The 21907-nt window shown below is 30.4% G+C and overlaps 3 protein-coding genes and 1 long non-coding RNA gene across 13 annotated transcripts; 2 read left to right on the top strand and 2 right to left on the bottom strand.

Moving 5' to 3' along the window:
• Positions 1-3428: 3428 nt before the first annotated feature.
• LOC139907512 (uncharacterized) lies at positions 3429-4458 on the bottom strand. The gene is made up of 2 exons (XR_011784189.1): positions 4274-4458; positions 3429-4190 (listed from the first exon to the last, which is right to left on the bottom strand). It is a non-coding gene; the product is annotated as an uncharacterized lncRNA (long non-coding RNA).
• Positions 4459-7482: 3024 nt separating this feature from the next.
• LOC121126220 (transmembrane protein 138) lies at positions 7483-13132 on the top strand. 9 transcript variants are annotated; one of them, XR_011784187.1, is made up of 6 exons: positions 7483-7772; positions 7837-7909; positions 9189-9363; positions 9420-9577; positions 10519-10781; positions 11987-13132. XR_011784187.1 is itself a non-coding variant. In XM_040721532.2 (4 exons), the coding sequence occupies exons 1-4, from the start codon at positions 7642-7644 to the stop codon at positions 9521-9523; spliced, it is 483 nt and encodes a 160-aa protein (XP_040577466.1). In that variant the 5' UTR covers positions 7492-7641; the 3' UTR covers positions 9524-10313. The 9 variants fall into 9 exon arrangements, 1 of the variants encoding a protein (XP_040577466.1); XR_005866855.2 differs by having other exon boundaries at positions 10519-13132; XR_005866854.2 differs by lacking the exons at positions 10519-10781; positions 11987-13132 and adding an exon at positions 10157-10307.
• On the bottom strand, positions 13114-15374 carry CycC (cyclin C). 2 transcript variants are annotated; one of them, XM_040721339.2, is made up of 3 exons: positions 15091-15373; positions 13717-15025; positions 13114-13646 (listed from the first exon to the last, which is right to left on the bottom strand). In XM_040721339.2, the coding sequence occupies exons 2-3, from the start codon at positions 14109-14111 to the stop codon at positions 13205-13207; spliced, it is 837 nt and encodes a 278-aa protein (XP_040577273.1). In that variant the 5' UTR covers positions 14112-15025; positions 15091-15373; the 3' UTR covers positions 13114-13204. The 2 variants fall into 2 exon arrangements, with proteins under 2 accessions (XP_040577273.1, XP_040577274.1); XM_040721340.2 differs by lacking the exon at positions 13114-13646 and having other exon boundaries at positions 13808-15025; positions 15091-15374.
• A 639-nt stretch (positions 15375-16013) lies between these two features.
• LOC121126148 (uncharacterized) lies at positions 16014-20354 on the top strand. Its single transcript, XM_040721451.2, has 9 exons — positions 16014-16039; positions 16197-16524; positions 16772-17088; positions 17145-17301; positions 17356-17635; positions 17703-18478; positions 18540-18827; positions 18890-19067; positions 19869-20354. The coding sequence occupies exons 2-9, from the start codon at positions 16417-16419 to the stop codon at positions 20129-20131; spliced, it is 2367 nt and encodes a 788-aa protein (XP_040577385.1). The 5' UTR covers positions 16014-16039; positions 16197-16416; the 3' UTR covers positions 20132-20354.
• Positions 20355-21907: the final 1553 nt, after the last annotated feature.

Here is a 21907-nt window from a genome sequence, read left to right as displayed (position 1 = left end):
TTTCTCATCGTACCTATTATGGCACCCTTGAATGAACGTCAGACTTAGCATTTGCCTATATTGTTAATGCCACAGGTAAATCTTCACAGTAAATAAGGTTACTGAGAAAAAATATGTCGGTTCAGCTATTTTTAAAGGAGGGGGCTGTTGAAAATAAATTGGAGGCTGTCTTGAATAAAAGTACTGCCTCTATTTTGAGGCTATTAAAAAATCCATTTTTTTAAAAGAAATTGGACACAATTTTATAAAAATTGAGAATATCATTTTAGAACTACATAATTGCCTGTTTTGCTTTTAGTAAGCTATGCCCTTGAGACTCATTTTTATGTATTACGAAACAAAAAGGGCTTCATATATTAATGAGTATTTTTTTAGGCTGGACTTTTTATACTAGATAAATATTAAATGAAGAAATAAAAATTCAAAAATGAACGATTGAAAGGAAAAAAAGAACGAATGAACAGCAAACGGAAAGTTTTTACAAAATGAACGGAAAAAGGGTTAACGGGTACAAGCCTGCTTTAAGTACATGTTTGATCAGAATAGTTACCTTGTTTCTGACCCTGATTGAGCTTCTTTAATAAACTTGATGGTTATTATTTATTGATATCCAGTTCATATTAAATATCTTTTGGTGTTCTATAATTTGTTAATTATTTAAAATTGAGTACACCATCTTTTAAGACGTGATAATCTTACAAAAAAGCGTACAGACAACAAAAATATTAGTGACAGTGATTAGAAACACTTTGTAAGGAATATACATTTCATTTTTTGTCTAAATGCCATATAAAAAAACAGTAAATTGGCGTTGGATTATGAGCCCATTACATGCCCTGCTGGTGTATTGCAAACCTGTGGGCAGAAAAAGTAAATAGAGTCTCGAATAAGGTGTTCCTTTGCCAATTACAATGATTTGGTGGTGGGTTATAAACCTACTCAGGGCTATACTGAGATATTTTTTTGTACCTTTAAACCCTATTTTTCAAGCATTATTAATTACTATGGAACTATAAATTAAATTAGGAAAACTGTTTCCAATGCTGAGGAAACTCTGACGAAGACGAATTTTGATGAATACAAAACTCTGACGAAGACGAAATAAAAGATAACAATGACAAAGACAATATTATGACAAAGTCTGACGAAGAAAATATTATGACAAAGTCTGACGAAGACAATATTATGGCAAAGTCTGACGAAGACAATATTATGACAAAGAAGAAACTCTAGCCAAGACGAAAACTGACGAAATGATGACAAAGACTAATGACTGACGCAGACTATTGGCTGAAGAAGACGAGACGAGACAAGACGAAGACGAGACGAAACAGAAAATACCTGACGAAGTTAACACTGGTTTTCTCCTAATAACTTTTTCTTTCACATCATTCATTTTTCACATATTCGTTAATTGGGAAGGGAGGCTGCAGCCCCTCCAGCACCCACCACCACCCTGCGGCAGCCTTTGGTATATCAACGGTATATACTGAATATATTATATGTACAATGATGAAAATCCAGTGTAGAATGGCATATATAAAAAAAAAAAGCGAAAATTAACATGGTAACCATGACAATTTGAAGAATGTTTTGGGGGAGATAAATAACAATGCTCATGACGTTTCATTAGATCAGCTACAATCAGCTGTGAAAAGAGAGGAAGGAAAAAAGGATATGGACAAGGACATTTGCTAGAATTACTTGGATGTCGATCCCCTTTTCTACTTTGAGTCCAACAAGTACTTACAATTTTAAGATATAACTCCACAACAAATTCTCAAGGTAACGTTCCGTCTTTTATGAGCACACACGCACGTTCAAACAGGTTTTGAATCTATTTAGGAAAGGAATTACTCAGGAATTAAATAATAATGACAACTGCTGAGGAAAAGAAAATTCCTTCTGTATACCAATTACAAATTAACGGATTAGCTAAAAACACACAGGATTTACATCATTGACCATTGTACATAATATTCGTGCAGATCTAATATTTATAAATTAATTTTTAACCCTTGTCTACAATTTTTGTTTTGTCATAGTTAAAATTTATATTTTGCAGGATGATATTTCATATTTTACTCTATGAAAGGCAAAACGAACTCGTAGTTTTAAACAATTTCACACCCTTAAAAAATATTTTTTTACATTTTTTTTTCATTTTTTATTAAGTAATGTGCAATCAACACACGAATTATTTTTAGTCTATTTTTTGAAAAACTACTTCCTCGATTCAAACGAACGCCAAACAGAAAGAAATAGACCGATCTGGGTGAAAATTGGTGTGTGCTCTTCTAAGAGATACTACTAACCAAGGTTAATAAAAATACAAGATTTTTCAATTTGAGGTATCGCACGGACTACTGGGCAAGAAAAACAGATTTTGACAACACACGCAACCCCTCATACACTATGACGTCAATATTAAAAGGCGTGCTGGAAGTCAAATATCAGTCGTACACGAGTTATGGTATAGCCTTGTATATCTATTAACCTTACTACTAACTAAAGATAATCTCGATACGCACCAGTAGTGCCATCTCTTGGACTTTGTACGGACTTTTCAAACGACCCTTGAACCACACAAATGAAATTTTAATACAAGAAGCAAGAGTAGGTAGAAACCTCAAACGTCATCCACTTCCCTTTTTTTTATTTTTCAAATAGCTTTGCCTGAGACTACAAATGAGTATTGATTATGGATTGAGGAACAAGCCTAAAACGAGGAAAGGGCATAATTCCTTCATTAGTCCAACAGAAAACAACCCTTTCCCTCGTTGTATAGTAATTTACACATTACATATTTTGATTTAAAAAAATCAAAGGGAACATCAATTTTAATCCTAAATAAACAATAACGACGTATATTTATTTCAACTATTTATATTTTAAGGCAAAATATCCTTGAAGCAAAATGGCTTTAAGGCCAAATGTTCTGAAGAAAAGTAGGTTAAAGCAAAAGTATCGGGTACCAAGGACAAAAATACTGTTAAATAGTGTAAAATGTTTTTAAATTTATTTAACTCTTTCCACAAAAAAAAAAGAATAGCTATATATTTAAAGAAATTGAATTTCATCCTGATACAACAACTGACTCAATTATGCCCCCCGTTCATCTCTTTAGTAGTCCTTGATACTAATAAATGTAAAATTAGTGTGTCTCAGAATTATACTATACGTCACAAAGTGGAGAGTTGATTTAACGTATCAATTATCATGTATTGATTTAACAAGTGTTTCTTGTTTGTAGGAATTATTTGCCTGAAAAAATCTACCTAACTCGAAGATAAATCTGTAAAATCGATTGGAATTATGTGTTCAAACTCGCAACTGCAAATTATGGCTTATGACTAATTTGATATTGTAATAATAAATCCTCTACGGCTTGCTATGCCCATTCATCAAGGTGTGTATGCTACCAGGCATTAAAACATATTTACTCTGAGTTTATTAAATAATTATTGGAACTATTATTATTGGATTATTAAATAAATCTTCAAAAATTAAATATTTCAACTAACATTAATTAGGTAAGTTGGTTATAATAAACTTTAAGCCCCTTAAAAGCCACTTCAATATAGATTCCACCATTTAATGGTTTGATAAATCATTTCTCTATTGCAACAAAGATTTACTTAATCTTTAATCCAAAATGAAAATGGCCAAGGGAACTTATTGTGATACGATAAATTGTTCCAACAATTGGAAATGTTTGCATTTCTTTAGATTTCTTCTTAACAATGATATCTGCAAAAGATGGATTCAGAATTCTCATCAAATCTGTAGATTTTCACGCCATCCTTGATCTGATACAGATAATCTAGCATTAGAATACTTTGCTGGATATTGTTTAAGAACTCTCAACAAGTTGCATGTTGCTTCTTTTGAGACATGCAGTTACCTAGGCACAAAGTTATCTGTGTCTAGAACTGAGATTGAAACTAGTAAAATGTTCTTGCGGCTAAAAAGATACAATACAGACTCATCAACCCTTTTCCGTGCAGGACCTGAGATGACAAAATATGTTAAGAACATAAGATCAACTTCCGCTTCTTCCATCACTTATCATACAATGGGATTTTTAAGCTCCTAAAAATCCCTATTCTTAAGTATATATGGCCTCCAACATTTTGCCAAAACTACGTTCGTGAAAAGTTAGCTCTACACATTGTCCATACTTTGCTGCACTATTAAGTAAAATGGAGAAATAACTAGCTAAAGAAGAAAAGAGCTCTCAAAAAGAGCCTAAAGAAACTAAAAGTTATCAAGCCTTCGTAATTGTTGTCACATGTTAACATCCTGTCATAGAAATTTGTTATAAACATCATTTCAGGTAATACTTTATATAATCATTGTGATTGTTCATATAATTAGTTATAAATACCGGGCGCACGTGGAAGCTACTATCAACATTAGTCACACTATCGTCTTATTAGACTTCTATATGTATATGCTCTGTAGTGATACATTATTATGTTATCACAACGTGAATGGGAGGTCTCAGGAGCGTATAGGGCGCCAAGCTTAGTTAAAAAAAAAAAAAAAAATACAACTAAGTTTAAAGGCACTATGATTTTGCAAACATTAATGATTTATAATCATTTAATATGTACATAGGTGCCATAAGTACAGATCTGTTAGTCAGCTATTTTTCGTAGCCCTTTCAGTGAATAAACATGATTAATGAAGACATATCCCTCTACAGGCTTGTGAAGGGGTCGCATGTTCAATGAATTGAACGGATTTTTTAACGATTTTAGTGTTTTGTTCCAATAGTATTTAAAAAAAATAAAGAACTCAAAGTTTATATATTTTTTACTTTTATAAATATCATTTAAAGGGATGGTAAAGCAAAGACGAACGCTTGGAAAGACTATTTTGTGGAAGTGGCACAGGGGAGGGGGACTGAGGGGGCTCTTATCGAACATGAAAGTTTCTAGTACTCTACCTTAACTCGAAGAAATGAACCTGACTAGTTCAATGATTATGAATCATGGGGTCGAGGCTCATTATTAGGTCGTGAATGTAAGCAAATAGGCCATTAAACATAATACATTCTATTCTGATATGTTGCTAGGACAGCAATATAGTTTACCACTAATTAATGATTAAATAATGATATGGCTCGAAGATATTTCCATCGAAGAGGGCTGAATAACTGTAGTAATTGAGATGTATGACTGTTCTATTCTTTCGAGTTGGGATGGGGCTCCCTCCCTTCTCATTGTACAATGACCAGGGCTGTACCTATAGCCGTCTTAGCGATTATAATTTTTGAACCGTAAGAATTGGAACGAAGACAATGCTTAAATTTTTTGCCAGTCTATATTCTCAATCCCCCAGTATCTAATTTCAATTATGAATGTGGCAAACCAACAAACAAGCGTTTCCTGTTGCCATGTATTAATGAATCCAAAATAATAAGGATACAAAATATAGGCGCCAATTTAGAAACAAGTTTGTACTGAAAAAAATAAATAAATCTTAATCAAAATTCATCATACCATTTTTTCTTACATATTCTTTAAGATACGAAGAAAAAAAAAGTTCCATAGATATTGGCAGATAGCTATTCAAATTGTTTGTTCTTGAACTCTCATAACCTAAACCGTTGAAATAGAACCGATAAATTTGGAATGTTCTTAAAGTTAATAGAAATTCAAGTTTAAACCATAATGTAATCGGGCTTGCTAGAATTTTCAATTTGATGTACCGTATTGACTGCTGGGTAAAACAGACATATTTCGACGTCATATAGAATAATATTAGTATATTAATACCATATAATACTAGAAATATGATAAATATTAATAGTATATACTCATTGACGGTGTCTGGTGAAATTATTGTGGTAAAAAGTTTGCAGACAAAAATGTTGTGAGTAATATCATCGTGAAGCAATATGATAGTGAGTAATTTCATTGCAAGACAATAATATCGTATGCAATTTCATTGCAATTTATATTATATTCGGAATATAAAACTATTGAATGATGAAAAAACATGCCAGTATAGAACCCTTCTGACATGCAATAATATACCCTTACCCAACCCATAGGTTGTGTAGGTGAAGTGGTTGGCCTGAGGCAAGTTGCATTTATCGACCGAGGTTTTCCTAAGCATAAATGCACATTTCTTATATCCCAAAATACACCTCGTCCCACAGGCTGTACAGGGGAAGTTCTGGTCCCCAAGGCTGTTTAAACTCATCCGTCCACGCCTTTCTAGGTTCCAAGGAACCCTTTTAAGATGAATAATATACGCTGCCCACAGGTACATAAATGTGCATAAATCTTCTAAACTTATGTTATAGTAACAGTATTTTTATTTAAAAATCTAATCCAATTGCGTAGTTCCATTTTGTAAAACTTGAAAAGTTACCAAAAACATATAAAAAAGCTTATTTTCATAGATTTTATCTTGTTGTAATTTTGTAACTAACTCATATTATATATGAGTACTTAGAAGTTGCAATCTCGTGAACAAAATACTTTATATTGATTTTGAGATTTCACCTACACAACTTGTAGGCCAGCTAATATTTTAGGATATTAGAAGGGTTCCTTGGTGCCTAGAAATGCGGCAGTGGTAGAGTTTAAACTGCCTTGGGACCCAGTACTTCAACTACTCAACCTGTGGGCCAGCGTATATTATAGCATGTTAGAAGGGCTCCTTCGTGCTTAGTAACGCGGTAGTTTATGGAGTTTAAACTGCCTTGGGACACAGCACTTCATCTGTACAACCTGTGGGTTGGGGTGTATTTTGGAATATAAGAAGGGTACATTGATGCTCAGGAAAGCCACGGCGGATAAATGCAACTTTCCTCGGAGCCCAGGACTTCACCTGTATAACTTGAGGGCCAGGGTGTATTTTGGGATATTAGAAGGGTACTTGATTCTCAGAGAAAATTAATTATTGTGGTTCCGTTTATTGCTTGTATATATTTTTGTCCTTTCAGTATAAGACATAACATAATACCTAAAAAAGCGTTTTTCATACATAAAAAATTGCATTGTCCCATATTCCCATATTTCACTATTCTCCTTAATATTAATAAAAAAGGGTTTTCATGTCTTAAAACATGGTTGTTTAGGTCCCCAAAATGCCCTACATTAACAATGCTTACGTCGTTTAAAAACACTCAATTGAACTAATTATATAATCAACTTATCTTAAATTTTAATTGGTATTTTCGAATGCCTGTCCTTATATCGCAGATAAAAAAAGAAACTTTTCTATAAATCGACGTATTTAACACGTGACCTGAAAAGTCCCGGGCTTAACAAAGAAAACACGGTTTTTTTAATCATTTACAATTGTTTAGTTTTTTTAAATAATCATATTTTTTTATTATTTACTTTATGGAGCAGAGTCTCAGTGACACTTTCCAATCCATTAGCGTCACACTTAGCACAATAACTAACAAACTAAAGAACAAATTGCCATAAAATTTTGATATTAAAGAAATAGCACCATCTCTGTGAGAATTCTGGGACTTTTAGCCCGTGTTATTTCGTTATACGAGGTTTTCTATTAAACATCAACCTAAGAATATTTCCTACCTGCTTTCCAATTACACGACAATATATTGTATGAAATGAATCATTAGAAAAGTTGTATTTTGTGGGACAAATTAAAATGAAGCTATCAATAGGACGCTATAGATCCGTTCTTATGACACAATATGCCTTCCTCATCACTGATCTACTCATCAACACGTTTTGTGAATACCTACGTTTTGAAAGTGTGATTCTCCTTGTCATTTTTGTGTAAGTAATCCACATTTAAAAAAAAAATAATAATAATAATAAATACTAATACTATTCAACTTAGGATTCAGGATGTTTGTTTGATATTTTCTTTAATTATCGTATTTCTCTCCTTCTTCTCAACCTATGTCTTTCAAGTAAGTAGTCCTATCATTCAATATAAATTACTATCAGCTCTATCTACGACTTAAGTATCGAATATATTGTTTGATTCATTGTCTTTTCATAAAAATTGACATGAATGTCTATAAATATATTGAAATTTGATTAATTTAAGCGAAATTTTATTTAAAAAATAAACAATTATGAGTAATTTAATAAATTTGGGTCATTCAAAAAACAGAACAGGCATAAAAAAGAAAATGGATTCGAATGAAATCTGCAGATAAACTTGATATAAATCTAATTTATATTTAAATTTACCATACTCTACAACAATAATTAGAAATTTTAGTCATAAAATTATAGATTACAATTATAGGTAAAAAGATGATGCTTCCATATTATTGGATACATATGAAAAAATAAAAAAAATTATATGAACCTAAATATGCTCTATATTGATTTGTTATATATTTTATTTGAATATATGTATATATTTAATTGAAGTGTAGATTTTCAATTATTCTATCGTTTATAGCCGAAGGTGTATAAAATATATAACAGAAAGCGAATTTTTGTAGTTGTAACATTAACAAGATTTTATTTTTTTCGAAAAAAAAGCCCCATCCCCCAAAGAAAAGTCCATGCGATTGCCCTACATCGCAATATATTTAGGTCATAGTCACGCAGCTTTACAATTTTATTATGGAAATATTATATTTAGTCTAATAAAAATGGTTTCTTATCATGGCTCGTATTTTTCATGCACCACTGCAAGTCACAGTTGTTTATATGTATCGGGCAGGGATAATAACTAATGTGCTGAAAAGTGCCGGGCTTAATAAAGTAAGCACGTTTTTTTACGTTCAAAATTGTCTTTTTTTAAATTATTCGTATTCTTTATTCATTTTTTATTCGCTTTATGGATTTGAGTCCCCATAGAACCCTCGAAACCATTCCTTAGCTTGAACAATATTTTTCCCATAATTAAAATATGAAATTGTTTTCGATCCATTGTTTTGGAAATAACAAAAGTAGCGTCATACTTACCACAATAAATCACAAGCTAAATGTGGGTTGTCATGAAATATTGACAGCTGTCTTTTCAAGTTTTGTATCAACTGAAAATGAGGTTTAAAAAAAAAATAGTATCATCTTGTGTGAACCCTTGGATTTTTAAGCCCATGTGTTATGTACAATAAATATGATATAATTCTGTTCCCAAAATAATTAATGAGAAAATGTAGGAAATCATATGTAGCTTAATGTATCTCCCTATATTTGTAGTTATATTTCAATTTTACTCTTTACTAGGCTGGATTAGTTGGAGTCCTCTTTAACGAATTCAAAACCCCGATTTTCGTAACTATTACATATATTTGTTTATCTATTGGTTTTCATATCTGGAGTCTGAATGTTCGATGGTATGACCCTGTTTCTTTTTGGTGGACAGATGGACTTGTTGCCTTATATGTATTTCAGAGATCAAGTATGTGTATTTATATTTCCTCATCATGATTTTAATATCCTTCTTTCACATCTTAGTGTCGACGTTATATTACTATTATTACAAAAGGACAGCGTTACAGATAACGAATCCTAAGTTTTATGATGACTCTTCCTGGATTCAAGGAGAATGGGGACGATAAATAACACTATACAGCAGCATTTTTACCCAAGGGCTCAAATCCACATTTAATATTGTTATCTAACCCATAAAACACGAAAATGAACATAAAAATGCCCTTTTTTTAAATCACGTTTTTAGTGTAGGATTATATTCAGGTACTGAAATGGTTGCATGAAAAGTTCCGAAATTAAATATAAATAAGTCGATTAGATGACTTACATATAATCAATAAATACTAATATGAAACATATTTCAATTGGCGCCTCTAAAATATTAATTATCAATTACAATTGTCAAATAAATTATATCTAATTTCGGAACATTTTCACGCAGCCTTACATTGCTTATTTATTAGATATTCTATGAGAAAATTAAAAGTTAAACTAAAAAAATAAATCCAAACCCAACTTTTTTTTGACGGCAAATCTTTTCAAGTTGTAATAGAAAATTTTTTCTTAAGTTTTAGTTATAATATAGAACAATTGGATACAAAATATTAGCTTCCGAACAAGATTCTTCATTTTAATCAGATTGTTATCTGATTATACACATTTTGTAGGAACGATTTTCAATATAACTTAAGATATATTTTATTTTTTGAATACTTAAATGTTTTTATCAGCTGTTTTGAACTTTAATTTTCGTTATATAGTTATTTGATGTCGAAATATGGCTCTAAATCGTAATAACACTCTTAAAACGTAATTTTTAAAAAAGAAGATTTAAAGGCCAAACCTATTGCAGTCAAAGGTTTTGATAGTCATTTTCGTGTTTTTACGGCTCAAATAAATAATTGCGAGTTTTAGCATGTGGGCGTTTCAAAAACTGAATTTTTTAGTATAATGTAATATTCTACTATTTTGTTATTGACTCAAATTTATACCTATTAATATTTTGCTATAAGTAGCTTGTGTTGTTTTTAATAAAGGGAACTAATTTTTTTTGATAATATATCTTAAATATAGTCTAATTTTATCGAAATTATAATCCACAAAATTTGTATATATTTTGCAGTTAAAGTAAGACTAGTTAATGTGTATAATAACTGAACTAGACAATTGATGTGGATAATAACTGAAAAAAAATAATTAATGTGCAAAATCATTGAAATCATGAATTTCACATTATCTTCCGAGACCCTTTCCAGAGACTCAAATTGGTGCTCGGCCCATAGGATATGTAGCATGCCGACAGAGCTTGATTTAGAGCCTTTCGTGAATTCATGTATTACAATCAAGGACGTTATCCACTGTACCCCGGTTGATATCCAGTGATAGGCAAGTTAACTTATCTTTTTAACTAGTTAAGTTAAAGTTAATTATTATTATTATTTTTAATAACTAGTTGAATTAAAGTTAATTTCGAGTTTTTTTTTTTTTAACTAGTTAAGTTTATGTTAATTAACTTTAGAGTAATTTAAGTTAAATTAACTCATCCAACCTTGGGTAAGTTAAAATTAATTTCGAAATCAAAAAAATAACTATTTAAGTTAGTTCATTGAGAGATTTATCAAGGCTTTATAAATAAAAATTATTCTGTCTCCAATTGAACGATCAAGAAAAAAAATACAAATTCAAGTTACTACTAAAATGGAAGTCAAAGACAGCTAAAATGTTAGATTTTTGAGTTTCTATCTTCTATCTAACTATATGTAAAATTATAGAAATATCGGAGATAATATAAAAAGCATATTTTCTACGACACTGAGAAAATATTCTTTTTATCGATTTGATGGGGAATGACCCTGTTGAAAAGTTAATTAACTTATCTAAGTTAAGTTAAGTTGCATTAACATGCCCAACTCTGTTGATATTCCACCCCACGGGTTTTTTTGTGTGACTAACAAATGGGTTGGTACAGAAGGGATCCATGAAAAGAAAAAGTTATATATAGCGATTAGAAAAATGGTTGATGTATGTGTTCTGTCTTCCTTTTTTTTTTTCTTCATTATTTAATCGGTCATCGTGGTGTTAACTTCTTTTTAACTAATGATAGATTTCTTTCCACATTGTTGCACACAATACATATTTAATATATATTAAAGTATGAACGCAATATATATTTAGTTTCATTAAATTAAAAATGTTCAACATTCCGCATTTTCATTTTAACATGGAGAGAAATTATATTTCATTTAGAAAAAATGAGCACGGACGGTGCTTTGCGTATATCATGTGCCCATTCTAGTTTTACTTTATATTAGCCCCTTTTTTAATATAAATTTTTGAAACGAAAGAGTTATAAGCAGAAAACTAAAATAACCCCATCTGACCCCACCATACTAATTTAATTACTCATAGAGTAAAGGGCATAAATTAGCACAATTGACGAGATTGACTTGTCTGTAGTGTCCTCTCCTCTAAAATCAACATAGATCTTAAGTTTTTTTGAAGACTTTTCTTCCAAATTGAATGTCGCCTAAGTTTTGCTTGTTTCATAGTCATATTATATCTTGTACTTGTTCTTTCTATTCATTTTTCAGAATCACTTTTCACCTCAGTCAAATTATCTGCTTGTACTTTTGAAAAAATTTAATGGCTCTTTTCATCATCAACTAAACTTCAGCAGCTCAAATATTAAATCATAATTTTACTTTTGCTTGAGTTATTCAAAAGGTAAATGTCATGTTAACTCAACAAATAGATGACTCATGCTTCGTAACCACTTCAGAATTTGAGTATTTTTGGTACTTAAGTTCTGACTCATGAGAAAAATAATTTTAATTCGCTACATTCAAGAACTCATGAGATATGGGCACTTTATTGAATCAGCTCTGTCCCAAATTTCAACGTGTTGTACAAAATTTTAATTGAAAATAACTACCATTTTCTGTAATATTTCAAAACTATGGAAGAAAAACGCTAGAAAGGTTAAGAAATCTAACGACGAAACAAAAACAATTTCTTCATTTAAAAGAAAAAAAAAGATAATTTATTTTTCTTTGGATTTAGCAAAATTCAATTTTGATTAGCTATAGAGAGGTTTATGTCTCATCAGCATTGTTGATGTCGGCCATTTTGGGGGTCTAAACAGCAAATTTTATAGGAATAAAAAACTCCTTTTTTTTATTAATATTAAGGAAACTAATGAACCATTGATGTTAAAATGGACCAACAATTAAAAGTACATAAACCTTACATACTATAAAATTTTTGGCCCCTAAATTGTCTTGTTTTATTATATATCTTATCCTAAAATGTATTAAAATATAATATAACATCGTTATAGAATCTTATTTTGTGTGTTGTACATAAAAATTAACTATTACAACAGAAAGAATAAGTCAACTTTCTCTAATTATCTTACTTTTCCCATGCCTAATCGATGAAAAAGAATAGTAATTGCACAATTCTAGCCCCTTTTAGGGAATTTCAATATATATTACCTTGATTTAATTCAAATATCATTGTTAATCTAAGACTTATATCATCATATGTAGTAATTTTTTTAACTTTGGCGTCTCCTTCAATTATGATACAATTTATGATGTCAGTGAAAACTTTCTGTATAAAAAATTAAACCAAATCTGTAAAACTGAAGACAACAAAAAATTTAGTAAAACATTTATAATATTTAAAAAAAAATAATATGTTATTCGACAAATTTGAATAAAGTTCAATTAATTATATATTTTTCAAATCTACATGATTTATTAAAATTAATCAATATATTTAGTCATAAATTATAAAATATCTTCCCGTTAGTGAGGCATATTATGTGAAGGTGCGGAAGGGAGAGTGGGAGGTTGAATCTTAGGTTTTGGCATTTTCCCTAAAATTCCACCCATTTCTTTTTTTTCGTCAAAATTTTTTTGGAGTTCATACAAATTAATAATATATTTAGAAATATCTTGAACTTTTTCCAAATCAACATTGAGATCCGCAAACCATTGTGTACAATCTTTATTCATGATGACACAAGCGATATGTAAAGAAGCTAGAGCTATTAAATAAGGTGGATATAAAAGACAAACATCCGTGCGAAGTGAGTCGTTGACAACCCTCCAGGCTATAGGAAGAACCGACTCCTCCACATTTAAATCCTGGGAGAATTGGACCAAGGGTCGATAAGGCAAAAATACAACCATACAACAATCCAGGTTTTCCAATAAATAAAACTCACATTCCAGGATATTGTTTGCCCTTAAAAAAATGGAATTATAAGACATAAATAATTTTATGTATACAAAAACAAAAAACACATTAAATTTACCTGTAGGGGAAATCCTGATTGGGATAAGCATAAGAAAATTTATTCTTGATTACAGTTGTACAAGTATTTATTAGTCTGGTGTTGGAGATAACTCCAAATTCTTCCACTTTACTCGCAAGAAATATCGCAGTCGGTGACAAAAGCAATGGATCTATACACTTTAAGGAATTTTGAGAATAAAAACGCTTGAAAAATACTGTTGCTGTAGCAATAACTTGTTGTCTAAGCTTTAGCTGCTCTCCAAGTGTTTGAATAAAACTAGCAAAAAAAATGATTATTTTTTGATATTCATCTTCACTGATCACTTGGAAATCCACATGGCGCTCACGAAGCAAATCCGTTTTATTCAGTATCCATTGGGCGTGATGAGAACTAGTCCAAAAATTACCAGCCATGTTAAATTATAATTATTGGGTTGCTTGAACTTGAGGTGAAGAAGATGATAACTGGGATGATGTAGATGTTGCAGGTGAACTAGTGGGTCCTAACATCTGAGACCCAGCAGCCAAATTCGTTGTTACTTTTTTCAGTATTCCAAACTGTTCCAAATATAATTGAATGGTATCTAGTGGTGTAAAAATTTCGTCAGGGGATTCTTTATTTTTGATGCAGGATGGGATTTCTTTAGGTACAATAGATCCAAGGAATCCCTGCATAAATTCTACCATCAAGCTCCAACAAGAGGATATAAAGGAACAAGGGATATATTCCACCTCAATAAGAATACCTTTGAAGGATCCAGCAGAAGACACAACCCCTAATTTGACAAGAAAATCTCCAATTTCAAAGCGATGTCCCTTAGATTCAATTTTTGACTTCTTAGAATAAATATTAGAGAGTTTGAGAAGTAGGAGATCAAAGAGAGTGTCTGATGTGAAGGAAACAGAGTGCTTTCCTGGAGATTCGAGTATGGAAAAGACAGTGGCAGGCTGCTCTGAATTATGAAGAACGTGAAGAACCTTTGATGGAACTGTAGTATTGATGTAGGTCTCACAATCCACAAGAAATTGTCCCGTATGATTAGCACCTAAATTGAGGATTCGTTTCTGAATTATTTCAATGGTTTGAGATGCTGTTTTATCCTGTGGAAGTGGATATACGAGGAGTGCAGTAACGCCCATGGAATAGGGATAATTAGCACATCTCAGTTTCAGGGCTATAGCTATGTCCAAAATATGACTCCAAAACTCTTAAAATGCCCTAAAAAGTGTTGAAAGCGTTTCCTTGGCAGCTAAAATTGTTACTTGTATTCACATTCTCCTTAATTCTCAAAAAATAGGTACGGGAAAATGAAGCTCCATCTTCAATCCTTTATAAATTAAATATACTTGAAAATTAATACATGCCTTATAGCTAAGTTATATTTTATAATACCTTAATGGAACAAAAGTTTGAAGCCAATACCGATAAGAAATTAATAATTATATATTAACTTTAACTAGGCACGTTACAAAAAATGAAAAAAAACTGAATCCAGGGATGTAAATATCTGTGTTGTATATTGACTGTATAATTTCGTTGGTATCCAAATTTGAAATAACATATAATTGTTGGATAAACCTTAAATTATTATTTATTAATTGTGTTCACTTTTTTAAGTTATCACAGACAAAAAATATAGGCATCCTCACAATATGACGTCACAAGTTTCATTGAAAGTTATGTTTATTATTTGATAGCTAGATAAAAGTTTTATTTACTTTTTATATACTAACGCAACCTTTTATCTTTTTTTAAAGGATGGAAATTCATATAATTCATTAGTTTAAAAAGTAATTACACTTTAAAAAAATGAAATTAATTTTTATTTTTTGTGCCTCTTCTATGTTTGTAACATGTAAACGTTGACGTTTCTGGTATTTTTTTAGTTTGTACTGATATAGAAGGAAACAAATGTGGGAGTAAAAAAATGTTTTCAGCGTCTGATAATATTTAATTATTAGTAATCAATAGTAAATCAATGATTACATATGTTTGTAACGAAACTAGCTGGCTACTTTAAGTCATAGAAATATTTAAAAGGGAATGACGTCATGAGAATTAGTTCTAACTTCTCAGTAAATATTATATTCCCGCTTTTATAATTGTGTATCATCACTAAGTAGGTAAGACTGGGTCAGTTTTATCAAATACTATTTTTTTAAATTGCTATTTGTGTTTCGATGATTCACACTGTCTGAGTCTGAAATTATCTAGCTCTTAGTTACTCTCTTATTAGCCAACCAATACATCATAAAAAAAACCACTGTGTAGCTTAATACTTTATTTGAATTACATTTTTATATTCTTCTTGCTTTCTCCAGGATAGAGTTGATTGTTGCAGGTAAATTTCTGTAGAGTTGTAGATTTATAAAATATTTTAACTAAAACTATTTGTAAATTAGACATAGTGAAATGATATCATTTTGTTCATTTTGTCGTAAATCATAATCATAACGAGTAGAAGTTATTTAGTTAATACTGATTCTTCTCCATTGTAGATTACTCATGCAGAATTAGTACATGAAATGGATCTGTTATAAAGAAATAGACTATTAATCTCTACTATATTCCCAATATTAAGTTTGTGACCGATGATGGCCATAAATTCTTGTGCACGTCTCCCCTATATGTACAACTGGAACTGTAGATTCCTTTTCATTTGAATTTTAATTAACCAAATAACAAAAATTAAAATCATACAAAAGTCGATATTAAGCGATGTCACTTAGTACTTCAGGTATGGAAACGTTTCATCGAACCCTTCTTCTTCTCAGAAAAGATCCACTATCCGAAAGTAACAAATTGAACTTGGAAAAAGGATTAAAAGTTTGTATTTATAGAATCAAATAATTAATACTGAATCAATTATTAATATAAATATCCAATGAATACCTTATTTTGAAGTATCATTTTAAAATTAATATTATTAAATTGTCAAAATGTGGAAAAAATTTATTTTTTAATTTTTTTTCAACTCCGATCGGATGACTTGATTATGAAATGAACATCTATAATTTAATTATCAAGATTCTAATGTATATGATATGTTAATTATTATTAAATTGAATTTCAGACAATAAATCCTTCTTCCTTCGTATCGACTCAAGGAAAAACCATTTTATGCAATTTGGAATGTATTCTACAGACCCATTCCTCTTCTACGTCTCTTGTAAAGGCCATTCTAAGCTTTTTAGAAAATATTTGTATTCTCCACGAGGAATTACGGATATTCCTTAGAGATTCGTCAAATCTTTTTGGACTTTGTTTAAAATTCCTCTCGGAAATACATTCTTTACGAGCTTTACGTTTGATTGAGCATCTTGTATTGGGTTGGAGATTAGGTGACTCGGATGTGGCCCGACTGGAAAGACTAGTCCAATATCTTATGAAGTATGACCATTTAAGAAAGGGTTGTGAATATATTTTCATTACGACCTTACTTTCAGGTTTATAGTTGACTGTGATAATAAAGAGATGAGAGCTTCAAGTGTTTTTATCATAGTATGCCTTTGTCATTGGAATACGTGTGCTGCAGATTTTATTCTATCACAAAAGGAAATAGAATATCTTTTCAACTCTAAACAAACGGATCTTAAACTACAAGTATAACTATAAAACACTATGATCTACTTAATCTTTCAATACAAATTTTCATAGGCTTTAATAAAAATGCTGAATTATTTCATGAGTCAATCTAGAATCACGGATGAATCCCTTTCAGAGGATCCAAATGAGATGAATAAAATTGAGAGTTATATTGTTATATTAATTGATGCATTTTGTTCAGCATACGTCTGCGATGATTTGCTAATGATGAGACTACTTACTGAGATTTTAGAAAGTATAACGAAGGAAAGAAAGACGAAAAGGACTACTGAAAGTTTGGATACACTTAGTCTTGCTAAAGGAATTATTCTTATTACAGATTTTGGAGATGGTTAGTTCTAAATACATATCTACACATACGTATTTATTTTTACTTATTGTAACTTTATTCATTTTAGAATCCAATCAAATGTCCAATGAATATATATTAGGGTTTCTTCGTCATCTATTAAAGATCTCATCGGATAATAAAGGAGCTTTTGATATTATATCACTATTAGCTTCCCAACGCTTAAAATCAAACTTGAGAAGTCCCATATTAGAAACAATGCTATGTATTCAAGATGGCATATCTCTTTTAGGAGATGATGCTGAAATTATTGCTAAAAGTAGTGAAGGCTATATGATGGATTATATTATATCACAGTCATTACAAACACTTTTATCTAATAAGATTAATCATATGGATCGTTTATCAGTCTTAGAAACGCTTCGAAGCATATCAAAGGTTGATTTCAATTTGAGTGAAATGATAGTGTCAAGGCTTCAATGCCCTATTCAGTTCATTAATTCGCAAATAGAATTAATATTTGAGAAAAAAAACAGTCTAACATGTGTAGCACCTGTACTAGTGGAATTAATTTTATTTTGTAAAGAATTTAATGATATCAAATGGAAGAAAGCGATTGAAGATGTCTTTTTGAAAAATGAAAGGGTCGTTTGCAGTTTAATTACTTGTTTGGGAAGCTTGTGCCATCCAAATATTTTAAAATGCATCAATGAAACACTTATTCCACTTTTAAAAGAGACGTCATGCGTTTCTAGAGAAGAAAAATATGAAGACTGTATCCCTGAACTCACCCAATTAGAAATGTATCGACCTCTCACTAGTGTCGTTGAAGATAAAATTGATTCTTCGATTCACTTTATACGAAGAACTATTGAAAATAAAAATGTAATTTTTGTACCTTGTATTTATATTAAATATTTAATGTTATGTACTTATTCTCTTTCAGTTTGAAAATGTATCATCCGCTGACTTATTCGAATTTGGAAACTTTCAAAAATATAGCGCAGATCGAAAGGCAGAAAAAATCCAGCAATATCTTAACGCAGCTGAAGAAACTATTGCAAAGAAGAAGAAATATGTTGTTCAATTAGAATCTAAAGTCAAGTGGCTTTATCATGTAATGAGTCTAATGGTTCTGCGTGACGATCAGATAAAATTCGTATTGCCCAGAAAGCGGAATGAGCTACAATCTGTTCAATCTAATAATCTCAGTCTTAAAAATGAAATGAAAAGTGTATGTAATGTTATATAAGTAGCTAAATATCTATGAAATACGATTTTTTCCATATCAACCAGGCATTACATGAAAAAATGAGAGAGAATGGGGAACTTGAAGAAAACTATGAAAAATTGAGTTTAAAGGCCCTCAAGTATAAAGAAGACATAGATGCACTTCAAAAGACAATACAAGAACATTTTCAAGTACAGGAGGAGCTTCAACATAGTTTAAAGACTGAGAAAAAACTAAATTCAGGTACTCCAATCAAATCCTTACATATTAATATGTTATGTACAAGTTGCGATTTTGTATAAGGTATAACTTTTATTTGTTCATTGTACAAGTTGCAGCCAAAAAATGAAATGAATTATTTTAAATGAAAGATTTATAGGACTTGGAATGAAGATTATGCCATTATTGAATATTCCATGGATGATCGATATATTAGTGTTGTAATTTTTGACTATTGACTATTTAAATACAAATTACTAAAGTATAAGTATTCTGTGTAGTGTTGGATCGGTTTAAAAAATACTAAAAATCAGTCCGAGTCAAATAAAATCTTGTCAGTCTTAGGACTGGTCCTTATAAGTCTTTTTATGGTAAGTACGACAGCTGAAATGACGTTATTAGTTATGTCATTTCAGTTAAAGCAAACATCCATAACATCCTTCAAAGAAACAAGATAACAAGTTTAAAGTAAGAGTTGTGTGGGTAGAACTTATTATTATAGTTCTAGCTATCATTACTTACGTCAACGAAGTTATATTTTTCCAGGATTTTGGCAAAAGTTACTGATCGATTTTGATTAAACTTATTCTGTGGCACATTATCTAGTTCAAACGCCCACCATTATATTACTCATAAAAATAACTTATAATTTGAAAATATCAAAATGAAATGATCGTTTAGATTAATAGTTTTTAATTATAATGACGAATGTTGTAATTAAATATACCTTTTTAATCCAAATAAATTGCAACTTGTTCAAAAATAGTAATTTATGCACAAAAATACATATATTGAATCTTATCTAAAGTATGTTTCTTATTTTAGATATTGTAGCTTCCTTGGAGAAAAGGGAAGACAAAATGAAGAAAAAAGATCGCCTAATAGAGGAAGAAGTTCATTTGAGACAACGATGTGAAAAGGAATTGGAGACTCTAAAAAAAGACTATAATTCTCATCTGTCTCTCTCAAAGAGACAATTAGATAAGAAGGATAAGCAACTTGCTGAATACAGCGAAGAACTCAATTCCATGAAGGAAATCCAAAACCAGATATTCAATTTATCTAAAAAACAAGCTGAAAAAAGCTAAAATTCAGCCTTTAAATCAATGAGCTATTTGTATTTGATTTTTTTAATTAAATTATATGTCCATCCTTCCTTATGTTTGTAGCTATCAACTTTGAAAAACATATAAGATAAAAAAGTTGCTAGATACCTATTTGACGTCATTTACCTAGTAGCTATTATTTATCTTATAAATCTATTTCTAAATATATGATATAATTTATAATAAATGTCAGCTTAAAATATCACATTGTGACGTTACGTTATATTGAATTAGTGGTAGTACCCGGCATTGTCCAAAGTAATTAGGCGTCAGCTAAAATACTAATTTTACTTTAATAATATATTAAGATAACACCCCCCAACAAATTGTTGATGTTACCCTCCGTTTTTTTATGATCACACACATACACATAGCTACTCACTCAATACATAGACATCCTCTCTTCAAGAAAAATAAATAACAGCTTGAGAAAAAAAAAATGTTATTTGGTGATTCAATGAGTCCTTTAGGTCGTTTCTAAACTTCATCTAAAGTCAAATACATATTTAAAAAATTTAAACAGAGTACTTCCCGCTTTTTTTCTTTTTAATGAGTTCAACTAAACGCCTTCGAGAATTCATTTATTTTATACAGTACTCTTTCTATATAATACTCCCTTTTTTCTTCAGAATGTGTTTGTTTTGCAAATAAAACTCAATGTTTTACTCAATTCAGTAAAATTATATGAACTCACTTAAAGCTCAAATTGTAATTCATAATTTCGTTAATGGAATATACTTTTAGATTGAAGGAAGCAAGAGTTGATGTTATTACAAATACTTAAGAGTGTATCGTTATTCTATATATTGAGTTGATATACATGAAAGACTAATAACTGAAATAAACAGAGATAAATCACTTTAAATGCAGGCACATGCATGCAAAAAAAGTAATTCATACGACTACATTATCAGTTGTTATATCAAAATCATATACTTAAATATTATACATCAGGGAACACTATGTACAAATCACCTTGAATACGTGTTCGATGATGTATACACATGCAATATTTCAAAAATCGACTTAATTTTTATTTATAAATTGTTTATGATATACATCGAAGAGCTCTAAATACAATACACCCGATGACTCGTTTTAATGTATCCATAGAGGCAAACTCAGCTTTATAAATATAGATGATGAATATGGGAGAAAAAAAGATGAAATGACAAGTTTTTAATTTTTTTAAAGGATATTGCTGTTCAATTGCTCTTCTAAACCTTTGTTTAGCTGTGTGCTGTAAACTGTATGATTATAGTAATTGTAAGGTGTTAATTAGAGCTTAAAATGTGTTTGCTTTTTTGTATTTAGAAAAATCACCATTATGTATATTTTTTAGAAACACAGGGGCAAAGGGTAGTAGCGACACTGCATTTTAGTAACTTTATTTAAAATGTTCAATGTAATTGAAGGAGTTGGGTGGGATCAAATGGCTGAATTTATTTTTTAGGAATCAATAAAACATATTTTTACCTTATTTCATAATACTGGATAGAGGTCAGATACTTTTTTTTATGAAATACCTTGGTCTGATATCTTGTTAGTTCTTGGTTACATTGTACAAGTATTGTATGAAATTGGAGAAAGTGACAGCGAATAGTCTTAAATGAATTAATATAAATTAATTATTGGAGTATGTAGGAGGAGAGGGATTTCGACTCAATCGGTCATAATTGCTCGAATAAGTTTCCACGTAGGGTTAGAGAATCAATAGAGTTTGTACTTTATGTTTTATGTTACAAAGAATTATTGAAT

This window comes from Lepeophtheirus salmonis, unplaced genomic scaffold (assembly GCF_016086655.4).
Source record: "Lepeophtheirus salmonis unplaced genomic scaffold, UVic_Lsal_1.4 unplaced_contig_486_pilon, whole genome shotgun sequence".
Taxonomy (NCBI): domain Eukaryota; kingdom Metazoa; phylum Arthropoda; class Copepoda; order Siphonostomatoida; family Caligidae; genus Lepeophtheirus; species Lepeophtheirus salmonis.
The sequence above is the reverse complement of the archived record's forward strand: the minus strand, read 5'-3'. Positions and strand labels throughout refer to the sequence as shown.